The sequence below is a fragment of the Haliotis rubra genome, unplaced genomic scaffold (genome assembly GCF_003918875.1).
Source record: "Haliotis rubra isolate DU_JTF1 unplaced genomic scaffold, ASM391887v1 Scf110, whole genome shotgun sequence".
NCBI lineage: Eukaryota > Metazoa > Mollusca > Gastropoda > Lepetellida > Haliotidae > Haliotis > Haliotis rubra.
This window is the reverse complement of record NW_025765004.1, coordinates 1,513,411-1,535,420: the sequence shown is the minus strand read 5'-3', so window position 1 is coordinate 1,535,420 and position 22,010 is coordinate 1,513,411. Positions and strand designations below refer to the sequence as shown.

General features: G+C 41.0%; 1 protein-coding gene across 1 annotated transcript in view; it reads right to left on the bottom strand.

Moving 5' to 3' along the window:
• LOC124286296 (dual specificity testis-specific protein kinase 2-like) overlaps window positions 1-22,010 on the bottom strand; it is a 52,106-nt gene that overhangs the window by 24,597 nt on the left and 5,499 nt on the right. The window contains exons 2-3 of the mRNA XM_046722655.1: window positions 7,168-7,289; window positions 439-487 (exon numbers count right to left, since the gene is read on the bottom strand). Coding sequence (XP_046578611.1) covers window positions 439-487; window positions 7,168-7,289 — 171 coding nt within the window. The remainder of the gene's footprint in view (window positions 1-438; window positions 488-7,167; window positions 7,290-22,010) is intronic.

The following is a 22,010-nucleotide window of genomic DNA, read 5'->3' as shown; positions in this document are numbered from 1 at the left end:
ACAAGTACAGATGCAGTTAGATGATATTCCACAGACATTATACATACTCAAGTTGTTTCAATTCAAGACAAGGGAATATAGACTGCTTTCATGTTTTATAACATTGCTCTCTGACATAAAATAGACTTGGATAAACCTTGCAGAATGGCACGAAAGCAGAATCACTTCATAATATTCCAACTGAATCCATTTGTGCACCCGAGTAAATTTAAGTATATTGCATGTATGTTGTAAAGAAACCACGTCTTATTTCTTACTGCTACATTTTATGTATTAGGTGTGCTTTTTTAACTCTTTGTGAAAGGACTTACACACAGAAAAACATAACACCTAAAACCTAACATAAGCCTCTAATGGCAGCCGTAGCAACACAAGGTAGCTTTCATTAACACTGTAAAGAGAGGCAGTCAGTGGTAGGGTATGTTGAGTGGTTCCTACCTCTGTCAGTGCATGTAGCTGGCCTTCATGAACACAAACTCCCAGAAACCTGTAACACAACAAACAAACAAAAAGTCATCACATAACAGTCTGACATGTCATAGACGTTATGGACTGATGAAAATAACAGGCTTACAGTGGCCCTGGGAATTATACTATATTTTGTCATAAAGGTGCACACTGGCAAATATGCTTTTGATGAAGTTGGTAAATCTGCATGACCTTGGACTCACATTAAGTTTACTCAGTCCACAGAAACTTATCGTATATTCTTGTGTATAAAAAACACATTTTCTCCAGAAAGGGCAGCTGAGTTGAGGAGTATAAAGCTTCATACATACAGCCAGTAAGTTTGTTTCCCAGAAGACATTACCTAAGTCATGTAACAATTAGCATGTGTACCGAGGTCATTATGGTTCCACTAGTTAGGAAATGAACACAGTGTATTTCTGGATTTACATTTTCAACTTTTTCATTCAATATTGTTTCACAATGTCTGAATGTCTTGCCAAAGGCTCGCAGAATACAATTTTTATTCTTAATATATGATATTAATTATACGGAAACACGCTTGGTTAATTATCTCATTATCACATAATGTCATTCTTAAAATTACTCTTAAAAAAAAGAAGCAAATCATACATGAATTTATATAACAGAACCAACCATTCGCATAAGAATACTTAGCGGTGCACCAAGGTGAAGGTCTTTCATAACAGCAGCATATGATTGTGACTAGTCAGTAATAGTAGTGCAAACATGACTCTTGCATAAAATAAGATCTTTCTATTTAAAAAGAACAGCATAATCAGGCAGTTTTCACGAGTGATCACCTCATCAATATCAGTTTCTGATACCTGACGGAATCGATTTGTAGTCTGCTTTGTTGTGATCGATAGATTGAAATCCTTGGTTGGTACCTTTCTTAGACGATCACCTTTAACTCGTGCCTCATAATCCATACCTTCAATTTGAATGAAGTATTTTGTTTAATGTTTTCCAAAGTCAATTACTGCAGTAACAACACCAGAGCCTCTGTCATCAATTCTTACAAAATCACCAAGTTTGATAGTGGGGGGCAGCCTTTTTGTTTACAAATTCACCAACACAATAGCAAATCCCAGGCATGGTGTGCATGGATTTTTGTGAAAGTATATGCTTGATGGGCATTTAAAAGTTGGAAAATAACATAACAACGTATGGTATGGATTTACAACTTCCTTAATGTTTACAACACAATGTTTCTGGGCTACTTCTTGCCCCTTCATCAGGTGAATGACAGAATATGATTACGAGCAAAATATATAGTATGTACAAGAGGCCAGTGAGATAGTATTACAGATTGAGATGTACAGAGATCAAGGAATTTCACTTTGAGTCTGTTAGGAATAATGTTATCTTTGCATCTCAGGAGAAAGGTCAGGTTTTTCTTGGTTTTTACATACTTGCCCATCAAGCATCTGATCTGTCATCTACATGGAGATGAAGCTGTATGATTCATGAACCTCAACTCTACTATCAACTCCAAGGTCAAGAGAACTGCCTTGAACTCGAGTTTGTTGATGTGAAGGAACTGCTCTTCTACTGACCACAGTCCTGCCGCTTGATGCTCATGAAGCTCTCCAACCTCGGAGTGACGCATCTACGAACAGGGGAAGCGTCCCGAAATATGACAAGCCCTTAGGCAACATCTTGTACGTTCAGCAATGGCAAAGAAATGTTGCGTGACTTGTAAGAGACTCATCGATCTGGTTCCTCCCTGCTTGTTCACATAAGCCACTACCGTAGAATTGTCCGTGGCTAACATGACGCTCTTGCCGTGCAGAATCCAACTCCAGTGAGCCAAGGCTTTTACAATGGTTAGCATTTCCAATACGTTGATGTGGTATACACTCTCCTGTGGAGACCATGTGCCCTGAACTTGTCACTGTTCCATGTGCGCTCCCCATCCTGTGATCCAAGTAGATCATGATATCCTGAGGAGGTGGATGAAACGGAGTGCCCAGTAGAACATTTGACTCCTGTGTCCACCAAAGTAATTCTGTCTTGACATGATTTGGGCAGACAATTAATGTGTCTAGATCCAAAGTTCTGTTCCGGTTTATCCACACTTGGGTTTCCCGAAGATGTATTCTGCCCTGTAGCGTAAAATCTTGGATGGAAGTCAGAGACCCTAGTAGAGACATCCAGTTCCTGACTGACGCCTGCGGCATCCTGATATCTTGCAGTATTCTGGTCCTTAACTTCTCCCAACGATCCTCCGGAGGATAAATACGGCAAGTTCTTGCATCCAATACTGCTCCTAAGAACTTTATCCTTGGGGACGGTGTTCATTTCGACTTTTCCAGATGAATGATTAGTCCCAAATGTGTAAACACATGAATTATAAACTTGGTCTGCCTTATAAGCCTGTTTGTGATCGTATTCATGGCCAGGAAATCGTCCAGATAACCGTGAATGGCTATGCATCTGTGATGAAGAAAGGCTACACTTGGAGTTATCACTGCCGTAAACAGCCAAGGAACAAGGGATATGCCGAATGGTATGACTCTGAACTGATACCTGCGACCATTTACCGCGAACCTCAGGTATCTCTGTGACCGAGGATGTATAGGAACATTGAGATCCATGCTTATAAACTTGGCTTCCAGTTGAATAAGGCTGCACAAATTGCTCAATGATTCAATCTTGAACTTTGGTGGTTTTCGCAGAAAATTCTTGTTGAGGATCTTTAGGTCTATAATCATGCACATTTCTACGGTATCCTTTTTAAGCACCAGAAATATGGGTGAATCAAAACCTTCCAAAGTGTCCTGCAGGGATAATTCTATTATGACTTGCTTCTCCAATAACTGATGTATAGCTTTTTTGGCCAGTACTAGCCAATGGCCTTTAATAAAAAATCAGATGGCATGTGACTGGTTGAACCTCCCAAGGTAGATGAACGATCAACGAATTACCGATAGTATCCAAGAGTCCCTTGCAATATGCTCCCAGTTCCTGTGGTACTGAGCTAGACGACCCCCTACTGGTGAGGGAGCCACCGGCTGAACAAAATTGAAATCTAACTCCAATTCCGGGGACAGTTCCAAATCGTAAGGCATAGAATGAGCTATTAGATCAGAGTCAAAATTTCCTAGCCCTTGAGGGGCGAAAGGACCTAGCCCCCCTACCTCTACCTCTAGAACTAGAAGGAGCTCCCCGTTGTGATGGAGTAAAAGTATGCGGCCTAGTATCCATGGCCCTGTCAAAGGCCGAGCGGTGTAGAGGAGCCCGATGATTCATAGACTGCCAGTGGGAACCCGAGCTAGACTGTGATCCATCACTCCTACCCCTAGAGCAGTTCTGAATCTATTCTGGTTCAGTAGGGCCATGGCCAAATGCTGATTTAAATTCCTGGAAGTAATAGCATCCTTCTTTTCCACTGCTTGTTGACACTGGCCGTTGAAAATCCTCAGAATTTAATGGCCGTTGGAACATCAAATCTTTAGTAGATTCTGGTAAATTCCGGACCGAATTTAGCTTGTGAGACCTCTTCATAGCAGTGAGTCTGCCCAGCGAGTACACCTGGTTCTGAGTAGTGTCCGAAACGCCCTGATATAACACATCTAGGTAGGGCTGGAACGATTCACCGATGCACCGATACAACACGATAAATTTTAGTTTGATACAGCTATCGTATTGTCGACTGGTGTATTGATACAAAACCAGAGGAAGCAGAACACGGACCAATTTTGATGACTCAAATATGTCAATAGAAGAACAGGCTCCAATATCAAGTTCCTTGAAGTCTCTAGGAAGGCATGGTATGGCATTGTCTCTGTGATTCCTAGCCTCCAGTAAGCTAAAGTCCTTATCTACCGTATATGACCGACTATAAGTCGGAAAAATCAGACCCGACTTATAATTGAGTTCATTAATCTACCCCAAAATTTCCAGAGGTCAGGTGAGTGAATCTGCCAGCCCAGCAAACTCATCTGGCAATGTTTACACCGGAAGCAGGAAGCATATACGTATTGACAACGTTTCCAAAGGTAAATGACATCGTGGGACAAATAAAACATAAAATATAAAATTTTGTTTTTTGTCTTTTGTAAAATATATTTCATAATATAAACGTTAAATTAAATTTAATCAGATATTTTGATCACGACTATTTACTTACTTTGTTATCGATCGATAAATTTGGGCCACGTGACACGAGTTGAAAGAAAGTTTCTTGTAAAGTAAACATCTTTGTATTCTGTGGCAGTTTTGTGTGATGGTTTTGAAAAATACTGTTAATAATTTAATAAATACTACAGATAATATTAATCAAGAAATTACATCGAAGTCAAATATCTGTGTCACTCAATCAGTCGCGGTTGTACAGTAGCGTTCGCTCAATGCATCCAACACAATGAGTGTTCCCAAATGAACAGTTTTTGATACAAAAATATCATTTTGAAGCACATTTACAGAAATATTTTGACATCATAATTTCCGCATCAAACATATTTGAATCTAGTAACATTTATATGATGTGTTTTCAATGATAGTCTTTACACATACACTCACTTTTTAAACATACACTCACTTTTTAAACAAAGTCGAAAAACATTTCACACAAACACAACCTTTCTTGGTTATGTAAGGCTTCTGTTGATTGGCCTTTCATTTTATCATTAGCCAATCAGAAATCTGTTCTCAAAATAAACAAGTTTCAGGTATTGAACATGCTTGAACATGCTTTTACAAAAGATAACAAACACATGTTTACGTTCGTCATGTTACAGTGTTGAACAGTCACGATGTTGATCTACCCAATACCGATAAATACGGGGAAAGGGGTCGACTTATATTTGAGTTACATGGTTTTGGCAAGAATTTAGAGGGTTGAGCAAGGGGCCCGACTTATAGTCAGATCCGACTTATAGTCGGTCATATACGGTAAATGAGGCAAACTAGCTGGCGGATTCCGACTGTGGATGGCATGCGCTGGTCTCTGACGAATCCTAGGTAATGACTATAGCTAACTAGACTTGTTCAACGACTCATTGTAGTTATCCAAAGTAGCCTTGACAACTGAAGAATAATTTCAGGCTACCTTCTGGATGGTAAACATCCGGACAACCCCAGCTCAATGGGTATCTCCTGTTCCATATTTCCCGTAGGAGGCAGTGTATTTGGATAGAGAGCATGATGAAGTTCCATTTGTTCCTTCAAGGACCATCCCGGAGTATAGTCATCTGCTGACGTATCAATAGATGGCAAAGTAATAAATCCTTCCTTCATGACTAGTTCTGGGTTAGCCGCAGGATAAGCCGTATGCCCGGGACTAACGTAATAATTGTAGGATTGTCCGTATCAATGAACTCCCGACTAACCGTAGTCTTAACTGAAGTAGACAGTGCACCATCTGCCACAGATCCGTAGCATTTTGAGGAAGGGAGCCCGAGAAATCAATTTGCCTCTGTAAATCTGAGATCTTCCTTTCATTACGTAATTTAAAATCATGGAATGACTGCTGCATGGATGATTGAATTTCCATTTTGAAAGAAGACACAGGGATGAGAATGAAGTTTTGAGAAAAACTCTGAAAACTAGCCGGGGGTCTGGGGGCCGCAGGATTTAGACGATTCACAAAAATGACCCTTGGCCTAATGAAATCCCTGGAATTCCACAGATCCGAAAAAAATTCTCATCCCTGAAGACAATAGATCTGTAATAGCTGACAAATCGACCTGGCTAGATGATGAGCTTGATTTAGACTTCAATTTTTACTTAGAGTCCGATTTAACTACCGAACTAGGAGGCTGAGAGTCAGATTTCTTACTCCTAGCGGAATCTGAATCCTCTGACAATTTCCTTTTCCTCGCCTGATTAAGGGCTGTATCCATGTTAACCCATTTCTCCATAGATAAGGCAGAACATAGCAAACAGCGATTTTCTACTGTACAAGGGCCTCCCACAAAACATGATGCACATAGGGAATGTGGATCCAATTCAGCCATAAACTTTTGGCATTGAACGCATTTATTCTGAGACAGCTAAGTCCAAAAAGGCGGGAAAATTCAAGCTTCACAAAATAGTCAAAATTTTCACAATATGTAATAAAGTCACAAAGAGATTGTCTATAGTGACAAAATGCGATCTCTACTGACCGTACACTTGAAGAATCTGAAGACTTAAACTTGAAAAAATTCTCTTCCACTCTGAACACGTCTGTGTGTGACCATACAGAAAAAATTATGGAGGTGTTCAAAGATCAGTGCTGTGACGTCACAGCTAAGGGAGATAACCATGTATCTATTTAGGCATACCTCTAGGGATAGCTATGACTTAGAAATCTTTTTAATCTCATTCATTCTGTATGTATCTGCAGTACCCACTGGAAACTGGCAACCATAATCCAGAGGGAACGTTTACGACAAAATTAGGTTTATTTATGACTGGCAATAACCATCACGCATGGAGGAATTTATGGGACATTTCAATCACACTTGCTGGGTTTGCACCAGATCAAGTTGGTTTCATGGTGACTGACTTAATTAGGGTCAAGAGCATTACTTAGTACCACATAGGTCGCACCTCTCGTGTACAAGGGACGGTAGGCATTACGTACAAGTTATGTCTCTAGATGGTAACTGAGGACACTAAAACAACACAGGTGGTTCATCAGCTGAATCTGGACGGGCCATGGGGTGAGTGTGGATTACCTGAGTACGCTGGCTGGTGACAATAGCTTACCTGAGTATGTTAGGATGAGCCAGGCGGTTCATCAGCTGGACCTCCCTCAAAACATTGGCCCGATTACTCTCTTGCTTGTTCATCTTAAGGACCATCACCTGGCCTGTCATACGATGGGTCACCTGACAAATAAAACAAACATGTACTGCAACCGAAGCATTTGAACATCCATGGGCAAGTAAACTGTCAAAATCTCCAAGCATTAAAATTAATGACACCCACATGTATACTGTCAGATGTGGTAATGTCTGTGGTGCATCTTCTTTTCTTCTTGATAACCAAATGGGTTGGGTTTTTTTTTCAAATCTTGAAACTCCTGATGTAGTGTATAGATTTTGTTCCAGTTTTTAGAAAATCCTTAACTTGTTGTTGGACAACTAAAGTTTGAAATCATACTTATTGACAGACTGGCATCGGGTTGGCATGGTAGTTACGTTAATGTTCCAATAATGAAATTAAACAAACACGTTGAGGCTGATTTGTTCCTTGGATTCTGATTGGTCCATTTGACTCTGTACCCTAGCAGATCAAACTTGCTAACAGAAATCAAGGGTAGGTATTGAAGATTGTGAGAACCACGGGAATGGATCAAGGGAATGTTCTAGGTTTACTGAAATATGAGCATTGTAGGTAAACCTCTTACAGAAGACATGACAAAGCGGAGCCGCCATTACCCAACATGTTTACTCATTTTTTCATACTTTGTATCATCCAGGATAATGACATTTTCAACAAGTCATATTTGCTGCAATGTATTTTTATATCAGTACATGGTAAGTACAAAAACATCACAAAAATTTAGTAGAAATTAATATTTTTCATTACAAGAATAGATAATGCCCAAGATTTTGACTATAATATGCATTTCAAAACTCTTCATTGACTTCAGGGCTGGAATAAAATAGTTTGTGCTTAAAGCTTTTTGTTCTTATCAATATCCTGTACACCCAAAACTAACGCTATAAATCACTTCCTCCATACATTTCCAGTGTCATATCACAACCTTAGCAGGGATTAGGAAAGGCAGGGGCCATGGGCCATTTTGCACATTAGAATAAAAAATGGCCCATTAAAATTTTGAAATTTACTATTGATACAAGGGCAGTGGCCCATTCTAAATTCAGAAAATGGTTAATAATCCTGAAAATGGCCCATTGTCAAAGTTCTGTATCCCAATCCCTGCTTAGTTTTGGTGAAGCTACATCTTCAAATCAAAGAACCTGGCCTCCAGTTGACATAAGGCACCTAAAGGCATTTCCACTGTGATTACGTAACTTCAAATATACGTAACTTCAAATATACGTCACATCTAGTTGCATAATACAAATACCTTTTGAAAAACAGTAAATCACATTTCTCTAGCTGCCTCAGTAAGATGTTATAACCATTTCAGGATGAATGTAATGATTTACTGTGGATGAAAATAATTGTCATATGGAGTGCAATTTTTAAATCCAAGAATTGCATGTCTCCAATGACCTAATTATGTTAACAAGAAAGTTCTATGCAACTGACATCAGCTCTGTTCCAGAATACCTTTAGTTCCCATTTCTAAAAGTTTTTTTAGTTCCCATGAAAACCTAAATGTTGTAATGAGACAGTGTTATATTGGACATTAACCCGTCATCACATCATAAAATCTCTAGATTTTCAATAGACGTCCTTTTCTTTGCCAACTATCCTATACTTAGTATTAGGGCGAATTCCATTCTCATGTTAGTGCAACTGCAAAAGCAAGTTTCGGTGTAACACGTAGAACAGATTTTGGATACACTGTCACCTGTAACTCTAGATCATCATTTACATCAAATTAACAACAAATTTGAGTAGCTGGAGATATCAGTTAAGTCCAAGCGATAGGAAGGAGATATATCAGCTTCATTTTCAAATTTACCAGTCTGTTCACATTCTATACAATTTGTCTTTATCACCATTAGAAATTATACCCTAAACACAATGCACCTGAACTTTTAATTTGGATAGGAAGTGCGTTAACAAACTTTTCAAAAGCAGACATCATATGAACAACAGCCCCACCCCTAAACACGTGCATGGGGTGTCATTCTTGATTTTGACGGTTTTCAAGATGGTCAATATATAACTGTAGACCATTAATTTTGACAATCATCTTGCAGCACACAGTTTCTAGCCAGGTCTTTTTTTTTTTTGAAAATGAAAATAGTACACATGCAAATTTCACGTCATACACCAATTTACTGTACATACAACTATGGTCGTAAGGAAGTGCAAATGGTGATTCACTCTCAAAACATTAATTATTAACATATCAACATTGATTGACTCTGATATATGTCCTATTTTTTTCAATCGAAAATTAAAAATGAAGTTCCCCTACTTTTCTTTTAAGAGTATATGTGAAAATTAGAGATGTGAACAGATATGATTTGGAAGTTACAATGCCAAAGCCTAGATCAGGTCTAATTTTGTCTAGATCAGGTCATATTTTGTCTGCCAAAGATTGATAAAGTAATCATATTGTGTTATATATAAAACAACAATAAACAGATTACACTTCCAGGTTTACAACCTCAGTGAATGTTTAACAACAAACGACGAAATTCTGCAATCCGTATATCAAGAAACCTCATTCTTCAACACTGACAATAACCATTATTCTCCTAAGATTTTAAGGGACGCGTTAACACATTCACTTGGGTAGAATCTGAGTGGGCTTGTCACAGTGACTAACTAGGGTACAGTACCTCACTTTGAATCACAGAGACACAGAGACACAGAGACACCCATCTAGCAGAGTGCTCAGTGTACAGTATGTTAAGACTGATTCGATCCTGTCTTGAGACATGAGAGACTGCTGGAACAAAAGGAGTGTTGAAGACTGTTACCTGAAGTAAGCAGGTTTGTTGTTGTTTTATGCCACACTCAGCAATATTCCAGTTATATGACGGTAGTTAGCTGAGTGCATTGCGGGAAATGGACTCTCCCTCACCATCACTGCCCTGCATGTGCTTCAGGTGGCTCAGCTCCAATCACCAGGAATCATCCCCCGGGATGAAACAATTGCAGGAAGGCTACGTGTACACCTACATCGCAATGTTTGCACCACCACAAAGTGTCCAAAAAGGAATATGAGAGGCTCAAGAACTGCTGGGAATCAAAATGAAAACTCTCACGCAATACTAGGAAGTTCTACAAAAAAAAGCTGCCATCTGAAAAATAGGTACTTAAAGAGTTGCTTGTTCGCCTGACGTGCACAAGGACAGTAAGAGGGGGACACATCAGAAGTTCTGTTGTAGACAGGGGGCATATCTCTTCAAAAACCATCCATAACAAATAAGGAGGAGAGACACCCAACTTTCACTGGACAAAGTTCCTCTGTGGGCATCCGTACGGATCATTGGATTCCTCTTGTTCAGAAACAGCCATTATATCATGTAGGACAGTCTAGTTTGATCAGCGTTTTTTTGGACACCTGCCAAAATATTGGATTTCCAAATCTGTTTCTCAAAAACAGATAACAGATCTAGATTGCACAATACTAATTTATGCAGCATTTCTTCCGTGAGAGTGAACGTATCATCTGTTATCACTCCCTGATGAGTAACTGTTGCTGTCTGTTATTGGTCAAGAGAAATGTTGTTTGTAGGCATTCAGACACACCCAAGCATATCCTCAGGCCATGATTTATGTTATGTGTGCCCCATGCACATCTTGACATAATAATCAATATACACCAAGAGACTCCAATAGATCAACAATGATCAATATGTTACTTTACATTTTCATGGAAAAGATCATGTGCAACTGGAGCTAGGTTTCAGTCAGTTACATGTGACATCCTACATTATGACAATGACCTGCAAGTGAACAACACTTGTTTACTGACAACGCTATAGTAAACTACACGTAATGCACAATTTCAGCTGGCCAATGTCCTAAGTTGACATAGGAAAAGTGCACAGCTCCAGTTAACCAGTCCTCCAAGTTTGAGTGAGTGAGTGAGTTTAGTATTACGCCGTTTTTGGTACATACGCCGTCTGGTGCACCAGAAATGAGCTTCATACATTGTGCCCATGTGGTGAATCAAACCTGAGTCGTGGTGAGCGAACGCTTTAACCACTAGGCTACCCCACCAACCCCCCTAAGTTGAAGTAGAACCAGTACACAGCTCCAGTTAACCAGTCCCCTATATTGAAGTAGGAAGAGCGCACAACTCCAGTTAACCAGTCCCCTAATTTAAAGTAGGACGAGTGCAGAGCTCCAGTTAACCAGTTGCAACATAAGCAGAGCACGATTCCAGTTAGAAAAGATCCGTAGGTTGTAGCATGACCCCACATCCCTTAATCCTGTTGACCCTCCACACTCATTCATGAGCAACCAAAGTTTGGCAAGACGCTCAAAGGAAGACGATATCCTTTAGTTTAAATTTGACAAACATGGAATCCCCTGTATCATTATGGGACAAAAGAAATGTGTAATTGAGTCATTTGTAAATGTTTGCTTGCTCTACCTGTTCCAATAGAGAATGAAAACTGCATTGTGTCTGTTTGTTAAAGTACACAGCTTGGACTGACAGTGCCACCTACTTCCACACCCCACAAATACGACTGACCCCCTGGTAACACACACAAGCTGACAATTATTTCCTCAACATGCTGGGCAAGCAAATGTATTTTGAGAACAAATTCTGAAATGATAAACCATGTGTTATTTCTAATAACAAAGACAATGTATTATCTTTATCATGTGCATAAAAATGTTTATGACACATGTTGAAACTTTGTTGATATTTTCAATACAGCTTTTAGAATGTTGCAATGAGAAACTTAGTTTGTCATACAGACCCTGAAACAAATATACCCAATGCAGCCCATGTAAGTCTAGAATGTGTGGCAAGTCTAGATTACCACAGTTTCAGGAAATGAAGAAAGTCTCTGGGCTCCTTTTTATTGTATGTAATTTTAATTTAAAAACCTTTATTGTCTGCAAAATATGTTCATTTCAGAGACTAGCTGACACTGAATTCTTGCACAGATTAAATGAAAATCTACTCAATGCCAACATGAACACTGGTGGCATGAATGAACAAGCACTGTCACTAAGGTGACATAATCCCCCTCAGCAAATTATCAAATCAAACTTATAAAGTAATGAAAGTTTAAGATGAAGTTAAATGTCAACAAAAACATGACCAGTCAACCTCTCTTGATATCTTGCTCTTTAGTTGTTCAAACACACACGTTTTCAAGACTGACTTTGACCTTGACATGAATGTCATAGTGTATGAAATATGCACAAATAGTACTAAAGAAATTGCTTATTGAAAAACATTCAAAGGAAGTCTTGAAAGTTTATGAAGAAAATCCAGTGAACGGTTTTTGAAATATCTTGCTGACAATTCAGGTTAACAAGCTGAAATCTTCGAAGTGTCGTCGTGACCCTGAAACTTATGTGCAGATGACCAAAATTGACTGGGCCCTGGGCCTTCCCTGGATGAAGCTTGGTGTCAAATACATGTATGAAGAAAATCCAGTGAATATTTTTTGCGATATCTTGATGACTATCTTAACATGCAAATTAACATGCTGAAATCTTCAAAGTGTCTCTGTGACCTTGAAAATAAAGTGAAGGTCACCAAAATTGACTGGGCCCTGTGCCTTCCCTAGATAAAGCTTGGTGTCAAATATGAAGAAAATCCAGTGAACGGTTCTTGAGATAGCTTAACACACAGGTAAAACGTTAAAGTCCCCTTGTGACCCTGGAATGAAGGTCACGGTCACCAAACTTGATTTGGACCGTTCTTATACTGTGATGAACCTAGGTACCAAATATGAAAAGAATCTAGTTAACGGTTCTTAAGATATTCCAATTCATACGTACGGACGTACGGACAGAGCCTAATACTTTATCCCCGCTTCTTGCTAAACGCGTAGGGGGGTAATAAATATTCTTTCATGCTGCATCAGCAATATTGTAGCTATTTGCAGTAAGAACACTAATGTAGAGACAATTGTTTGTAATGCAGTCTTGTATGTGAGCTTGGGTGGCATTCAGACAATATTGACATTCTCTCAGATCACAAATTTCCCAACATCTCTCTCAAATCATCTCCTTTGTCAAAGACGTGAAAAATTAAAACCAAAGATTTGTTTTCACTTTCAGCTCCTTTGTAAATAGGACTGTTTGTATGTCCAGATTCATAGTACAGTGATGAATAAACACGTCCCTATGTAAGAGAAACTAATTAAATGTCTAAATTTGCTGAGCAACACTATGTGAAACATTGACTTGTACACAGCAGAAATATCTGTGTAAGACATTGAGGTGCGCACAGCAACACTATGGGGTGATACAATGAGGTGTACACAGCAACACCATTTGGTGAGACAATGAGCTGTACACAGCAACACTATCTGATGAGATATTGATGTATACACAGCAACACTACTTGGTGAGACATTGAGGTGTACACAGCAACACTATTTGGTGAGACATTGAGGTGTACACAGCAACACTATCTGGTGAGACATTGAGGTGTACACAGCAACACTATGGGTGTACACAGCAACACTTGAGACTGTACACAGCAACACTATGAGGTATGAGACATTGAGGTGTACACAGCAACACTATGAGGTGAGACATTGAGGTGTACACAGCAACACTATCTGGTGAGACATTGAGGTGTACACAGCAACACTATCTGGTGAGTTATTGACGTATACACAGCAACACTATCTGGTGAGACATTGAGGTGTACACAGCAACACTATGAGGTGAGAAATTGAGCTGTACACAGCAACACTGTGAGGTGAGACATTGAGGTGTACACAGCAACACTATGAGGTGAGACATTGAGGTGTACACAGCAACACTATCTGATAAGACATTGAGGTGTACACAGCAATATTATGAGGTGAGACATTGAGGTGAGGTGTACACAGCAACACTATGAGGTGAGACATTGAGGGTACACACAACAAAGCAGACACTATCTGCATAAGACATTGAGGTGAGACATTGAGCAGCAAACACTATGAGGTGAGACATTGAGGTGTACACAGCAACACTATGAGGTGAGACATTGAGGTGTACACAGCAACACTATCTGATAAGACATTGAGGTGTACACAGCAACACTATGTGTACACAGCAACAGACATTGAGGGTGTACACAGCAACACTATCTGATAAGACATTGAGGTGTACACAGCAACACTATCTGGTGAGACATTGAGGTGTTCACAGCAACACTATGAGGTGAGACATTGAGGTGTACACAGCAACACTATCTGATAAGACATTGAGGTGTACACAGCAATATTATGAGGTGAGACATTGAGGTGTACACAGCAACACTATGAGGTGAGACATTGAGGTGTACAAAGCAACACTATCTGATAAGACATTGAGGTGTGCACAGCAACACTATGAGGTGAGACATTGAGGTGTACACAGCAACACTACGAGGTGAGACATTGAGGTGTACACAGCAACACTATCTGATAAGACATTGAGGTGTACACAGCAACACTATCTGATAAGACATTGAGGTGTGCACAGCAACACTATCTGATAAGACATTGAGGTGTACACAGCAACACTATGAGGTGAGACATTGAGGTGTACACAGCAACACTGTGAGGCAAGACATTGAGGTGTACACAGCAACACTATGAGGTGAGACATTGAGGTGTACACAGCAACACTATGAGGTGAGACATTGAGGTGTACACAGCAACACTATCTGATGAGACATTGAGGTGTACACAGCAACACTATGAGGTGAGACATTGAGGTGTACACAGCAACACTCTTTGATGAGACATTGAGGTGTGCACAGCAACACAATCTAGTTAAACACTCAGGTGTACACAGCAACACTATGAGGTGAGACATTGAGGTGTGCACAGCAACACTATGAGGTGAGACATTGAGGTGTACACAGCAACACTATGAGGTGAGACATTGAGGTGTACACAGCAACACTATGAGGTGAGACATTGAGGTGTACACAGCAACACTATCTGGTGAGACATTGAGGTGTACACAGCAACACTATGAGGTGAGACATTGAGGTGTACACAGCAACACAATCTGGTGAGACATTGAGGTGTACACAGCAACACTATCTGAGGTGAGACATTGAGGTGTACACAGCAACACTATGAGGTGAGACATTGAGGTGTACACAGCAACACTATGAGGTGAGACATTGAGGTGTGCACAGCAACACTATCTAGTTGAGACATTCAGGTGTACACAGCAACACTATGAGGTGAGACATTGAGGTGTGCACAGCAACACTATGAGGTGAGACATTGAGGTGTACACAGCAACACTATGAGGTGAGACATTGAGGTGTACACAGCAACACTATGAGGTGAGACATTGAGGTGTGCACAGCAACACTATCTGGAGGTGAGACATTGAGGTGTACACAGCAACACTATGAGGTGAGACATTGAGGTGTACACAGCAACACTATCTGGTGAGACATTGAGGTGTGCACAGCAACACAATGAGGTGAGACATTGAGGTGTACACAGCAACACTATGAGGTGAGACATTGAGGTGTACACAGCAACACTATCTGATGAGACATTGAGGTGTGCACAGCAACACTATGAGGTGAGACATTGAGGTGTACACAGCAACACTATGAGGTGAGACATTGAGGTGTACACAGCAACACTATCTGGGGAGACATTGAAGTGTGCACAGCAACACAATCTAGTTACACACTCATGTGTACACAGCAACACTATGAGGTGAGACATTGAGGTGTGCACAGCAACACTATGAGGTGAGACATTGAGGTGTACACAGCAACACTATCTGATGAGACATTGAGGTGTACACAGCAACACTATCTTATAAGACATTGAGGTGTACACAGCAACACTATGAGGTGAGACATTGAGGTGTTCACAGCAACACTATGAGGTGAGACATTGAGGTGTACACAGCAACACTATCTGGTGAGACATTGAGGAGTACACAGCAACCCTATCTGGTGAGACATTGAAGTGTACACAGCAACACTGTGAGGTGAGACATTGAGGTGTACACAGCAACACTATGAGGTGATACATTGAGGTGTACACAGCAACACTATCTGATAAGACATTGAGGTGTACACAGCAACACTATGAGGTGAGAAATTGAGGTGCGCACAGCAAACACTATTGCATGAGACATTGAGGTGTACACAGCAACACTACGAGGTGAGACACTGAAGTGTACACAGCAACACTATCTGATAAGACATTGAGGTGTACACAGCAATATTATGAGGTGAGACATTGAGGTGTACACAGCAACACTATGAGGTGAGACATTGAGGTGTACACAGCAACACTATGAGGTGAGACATTGAGGTTTACACAGCAACACTATCTGATAAGACATTGAGGTGTACACAGCAATATTATGAGGTGAGACATTGAGGTGTACACAGCAACACTACGAGGTGAGACACTGAGGTGTACACAGCAACACTCTCTGATAAGACATTGAGGTGTGCACAGCAACACTATCTGATAAGACATTGAGGTGTACACAGCAACACTATGAGGTGAGACATTGAGGTGTACACAGCAAACACTATTGCATGAGACATTGAGGTGTACACAGCAACACTATGAGGTGATACATTGAGGTGTACACAGCAACACTATGAGGTGATACATTGAGGTGTACACAGCAACACTATCTTATAAGACATTGAGGTGTACACAGCAACACTATATGAGGTGATACATTGAGGTGTACACAGCAACACTATCTTATAAGACATTGAGGTGTACACAGCAGTATTATGAGGTGAGACATTGAGGTGTACACAGCAACACTACAAGGTGAGACACTGAGGTGTACACAGCAACACTCTCTGATAAGACATTGAGGTGTGCACAGCAACACTATCTGATAAGACATTGAGGTGTACACAGCAACACTATGAGGTGAGACATTGAGGTGTACACAGCAACACTGTGAGGCGAGACATTGAGGTGTACACAGCAACACTATGAGGTGAGACATTGAGGTGTACACAGCAACACTATCTGGTGAGACATTGAGGTGTACACAGCAACACTCTTTGATGAGACATTGAGGTGTACACAGCAACACTATGAGGTGAGACATTGAGGTGTACACAGCAACACTATGGGGTGAGACTATGACACAAGGTAATTATGTACTGAGGTGTACATTGTAACTCCGACGCAAGGTAACTAAGTACTGAGGTGTACATTGTAACTGTGACACTTAGTAATTATGTACCGAGGTGTACATTGTAACTGTGACACTTAGTAATTATGTACTGAGGTGTACATTGTAACTGTGACACAAGGTAATTAGGTACTGAGGTGTACATTGTAACTGTGACGCACTTAGTAATTATGTACTGAGGTGTACATTGTAACTGTGACGCAAGGTAACTAGGTACTGAGGTGTACATTGTAACTGTGACGCAAGGTAATTAGGTACTGAGGTGTACATTGTAACTGTGACGCAAGGTAACTAGGTACTGAGGTGTACATTGTAACTGTGACACAAGGTAATTAGGTACTGAGGTGTACATTGTAACTGTGACGCAAGGTAATTAGGTACTGAGGTGTACATTGTAACTGTGACACAAGGTAATTATGGGTACTGAGGTGTACATTGTAACTGTGACACAAGGTAATTAGGTACTGAGGTGTACATTGTAACTGTGACACAAGGTAATTGGGTACTGAGGTGTACATTGTAAAACACACAAGGTAATTAGGTACTGAGAGGTGTACATTGTACATTGAGGTGTACATTGTAAGGTACTGTGACACAAGGTAATTAGGTACTGAGGTGTACATTGTAACTGTGACACAAGGTAATTAGGTACTGAGGTGTACATTGTAACTGTGACACAAGGTAATTAGGGTACTGAGGTGTACATTGTAACAATGACACAAGGTAATTAGGTACTGAGGTGTACATTGTAACATTGTGACACAAGGTAATTAGGTACTGAGGTGTACATTGTAACTATGACGCTAGGTAACTAGGTACTGATGTGTACATAGGTAACTGTGTACACAAGGAGTGGGTACATTGTAACTGTGACACAAGGTAATTAGGTACTGAGGTGTACATTGTAACTGTGACACAAGGTAATTAGGTACTGAGGTGTACATTGTAAAGGTGTAGGACTGAGGTGTACATTGTAAAGTTGGGTACTAGGTAATTAGGTACTGATTGTGTACATTGTAACTGTGACACAAGGTAATTAGGTACTGAGGTAAAGGTGTACATTGTAACTGTGACACAAGGTAACTAGTGTGACACAACTGTACTGAGGTGTACATTGTAACTGTGACACAAGGTAAAGGTAATAGGTACTGAGGTGTACATTGTAACTGTGTACACAAGGTAATTAGGGTACTGAGGTGTACATTGTAACTGTGACATGTAAGGTAATGAGGCACTGAGGGTACATTGTAACATAAAGGTAATTAGGTACTGAGGTGTACATTGTAACTGTGACACAAGGTAATTAGGTACTGAGGTGTACATTGTAACTGTGACACAAGGTAATTAGGTACTGAGGTGTACATTGTAACTGTGACACAAGGTAATTAGGTACTGAGGTGTACATTGTAACTGTGACACATTAGGTAATTGTACATTGGTACTGAGGTGTACATTGTAACTGTGATGCAAGGTAATTAGGTACTGAGTGTAATTGTAACTGTAGGTACTGAGGTGTACATTGTAACTGTGACACAAGGTAATTAGGTACTGAGGTGTACATTGTAACTGTAGGACTGAGGTGTACATTGTAAGGTAATTAGGTACTGAGGTGTACATTGTAACTGTGACACAAGGTAATTAGGTACTGAGGTGTACATTGTAACTGTGTTAGTACATTGTAACAATAAAGGTAATTAGGTACTGAGGTGTACATTGTAACTGTGACACAAGGTAATTAGGTAATTAGGCACAAGGTAATTGGGTACTGAGGTGTACATTGTAACTGTGACACAAGGTAATTAGGCACTGAGGTGTACATTGTAACTGTGACACAAGGTAATTAGGTACTGAGGTATACATTGTTACTGTGACACAAGGTAATTAGGCACTGAGGTTTACATTGTATCTGTGTGAGACAGTGCAGTTAGGCACTGATATCACACTGTAACCGGGTCGACACAGTGTGTACCAAGCTATACTAACCTAACATAACAGACATGTGTCACTCATGTCAGCTGTGATGATCTCCCTTGCAGTCACCTCTTGCCACCATCCATCTGTGTCAAACCATGGACATCACTCATGTGCTGCCGCCATGCCAAGTCAATGATACTATCAAAGGTCTTTATTCTTATCCTTCAGTATAACAGGGAGTCAGTGTGCAAGTGTTCAAGGTAGTTTCCATAGGTAGTGTACAGCATCATGGACTAATTGCCCGTAAAACATTTTAGTCTCTAGTCTGTGTTACATTTGGTGTATATGTATTTTGTAGATATTCTTAAATGTAACAACTCTTTAGCTGGGGCTAACTGTCAGTCTATAACAACATGTCGTCATCATCTCAATAGCTTCAATTTTCCTGTTTGCACTACTTGTGCCTGGAGAAATGTGTGTACATACAATTCAGAGCTCTTGTAAGCAGCTATGCATGACCTTGTCCTACTTACAATGATGAAGTGGTAGAAGATAGTCACACAATTGGTGGGGGCAGGAGGAGGGCCACAGTAGGCAACAGTGGTAGAAGACAGTTGAACAGTAGGTGGGGGCAGGAGGAGGGCCACAGTAGGCAACAGTGGTAGAAGACAGTTGCACAACAGGTGGGGGCAGGAGGAGGGCCACAGTAGGCAACAGTGGTAGAAGACAGTCACACAACAGGTGGGGGCAGGAGGAGGGCCACAGTAGGCAACAGTGGTAGAAGACAGTTGCACAACAGGTGGGGGCAGGAGGGAGGGCCACAGTAGGCAACAGTGGTAGAAGACAGTCACACAACAGGTGGGGGCAGGAGGAGGAACAGCCACAGTAGGGCAACAGTGGTAGAAGACAGTCACACAACAGGTGGGGGCAGGAGGAGGGCCACAGTAGGCAACAGTGGTAGAAGGTTGCACAACAGGTGGGGGCAGGAGGGTAGCCACAAGGACAGTGGTAGAAGACACAACAGGTGGGGGGCAGGAGGAGGACAGTAGGCCACAGTGGTAGAAGGCACAACAGTGGTAGGAAGACAGTTGCAGGCAACAGGAAGACAGTTGCACAACAGGTGGGGGCAGGAGGAGGGCCACAGTAGGCAACAGTGGTAGAAGACAGTTGCACAACAGGTGGGGGCAGGAGGAGGGCCACAGTAGGCAACAGTGGTAGAAGACAGTCACACAACAGGTGGGGGCAGGAGGAGGGCCACAGTAGGCAACAGTGGTAGAAGACAGTCACACAACAGGTGGAGGCAGGAGGAGGGCCACAGTAGGCAACAGTGGTAGAAGACAGTCACACAACAGGTGGGGGCAGGAGGAGGGCCACAGTAGGCAACAGTGGTAGAAGACAGTTCACACAAAAGGTGGGGGCAGGAGGAGGGCCACAGTAGGCAACAGTGGTAGAAGACAGTCACACAACAGGTGGAGGGGGCAGGAGGAGGGCCACAGTAGGCCACAGTGGTAGAAGACAGTCACACAACAGGTGGGGGCAGGAGGAGGGCCACAGTAGGCAACAGTGGTAGAAGACAGTCACACAACAGGTGGGGGCAGGAGGAGGGCCACAGTAGGCAACAGTGGTAGAAGACAGTCACACAACAGGTGGGGGCAGGAGGAGGGCCACAGTAGGCAACAGTGGTAGAAGACAGTCACACAACAGGTGGAGGCAGGAGGAGGTCCACAGTAGGCATGGATGCCCCCCCACGTTATACATACCATTGAATAAAGGCCAAGTAAAATCGTAAAACAAACTTTGTAAATGAAAATAGGGAACTTCCTATCAAACATCTAGACAAGATGATTAAATTGTCATACCTGCTATGCTACCTGTTCAACTAAGCTGGAGTGTTCACATGTTTTGCTCCAATCTAACCAGTGATTCAGTTACAAGACGACCCGAAAACTTCAGAACATTTCTGTTCCTTTATCAGAATAATTCATATTTTAAGCAATTATTTTAACAGGGATAATATATATATTGCCATTGTGTTGGTTTAATGCATATTTTACATCCATATTTAATATAATGATTAACATGGGATTAGCACTTCAGGTATACAGTTGGATACATTTTACGTAAGGGACAGTTTGACAAGTTACCAGTGACTTTCCGCAGTACATCACTCACCTACCCAGAGTTCCGTGCACCCAGCATACTACCTCTGTGACAATTCATCACATCTTGCAGGGCCCATTCAATATATTGTATATATTTCTTAACGCTTTTATTTTTGACGAGTTACATCTAATTAAACCTCTTGACAGAATGGTTTACTTTCACGGAGAAAATATCAAGAAGTAACACTATTTCGATTTACACAGGTTGTGCGGTTCCACGTACTGTCATCGAAGCCCAACAGACAGCAAGGGATGCAGTCACCTTGATGTGTGTATAAATACATGTATGTATTGTCATAAAACTCACTGTTGCAGTTGCAGAAGAATATCTATAAAACAATGTAAAACAACATGAAGAGTGCACTGAAAAGCTTGCATTAGGCCAGTCTTTTCTGATTTACGAATATGCATGTTTTTATACAAACAAGAGAAAAGTCTGGTCATGGGATATGCAAATTAGCCTGTGGCAGTGATGTTATGCTGAGTCATCACTGTGCAGGAGTGTGTCAACTTGCCACTTTCATCACAAAACCAAAATGCTGGCAATTAATT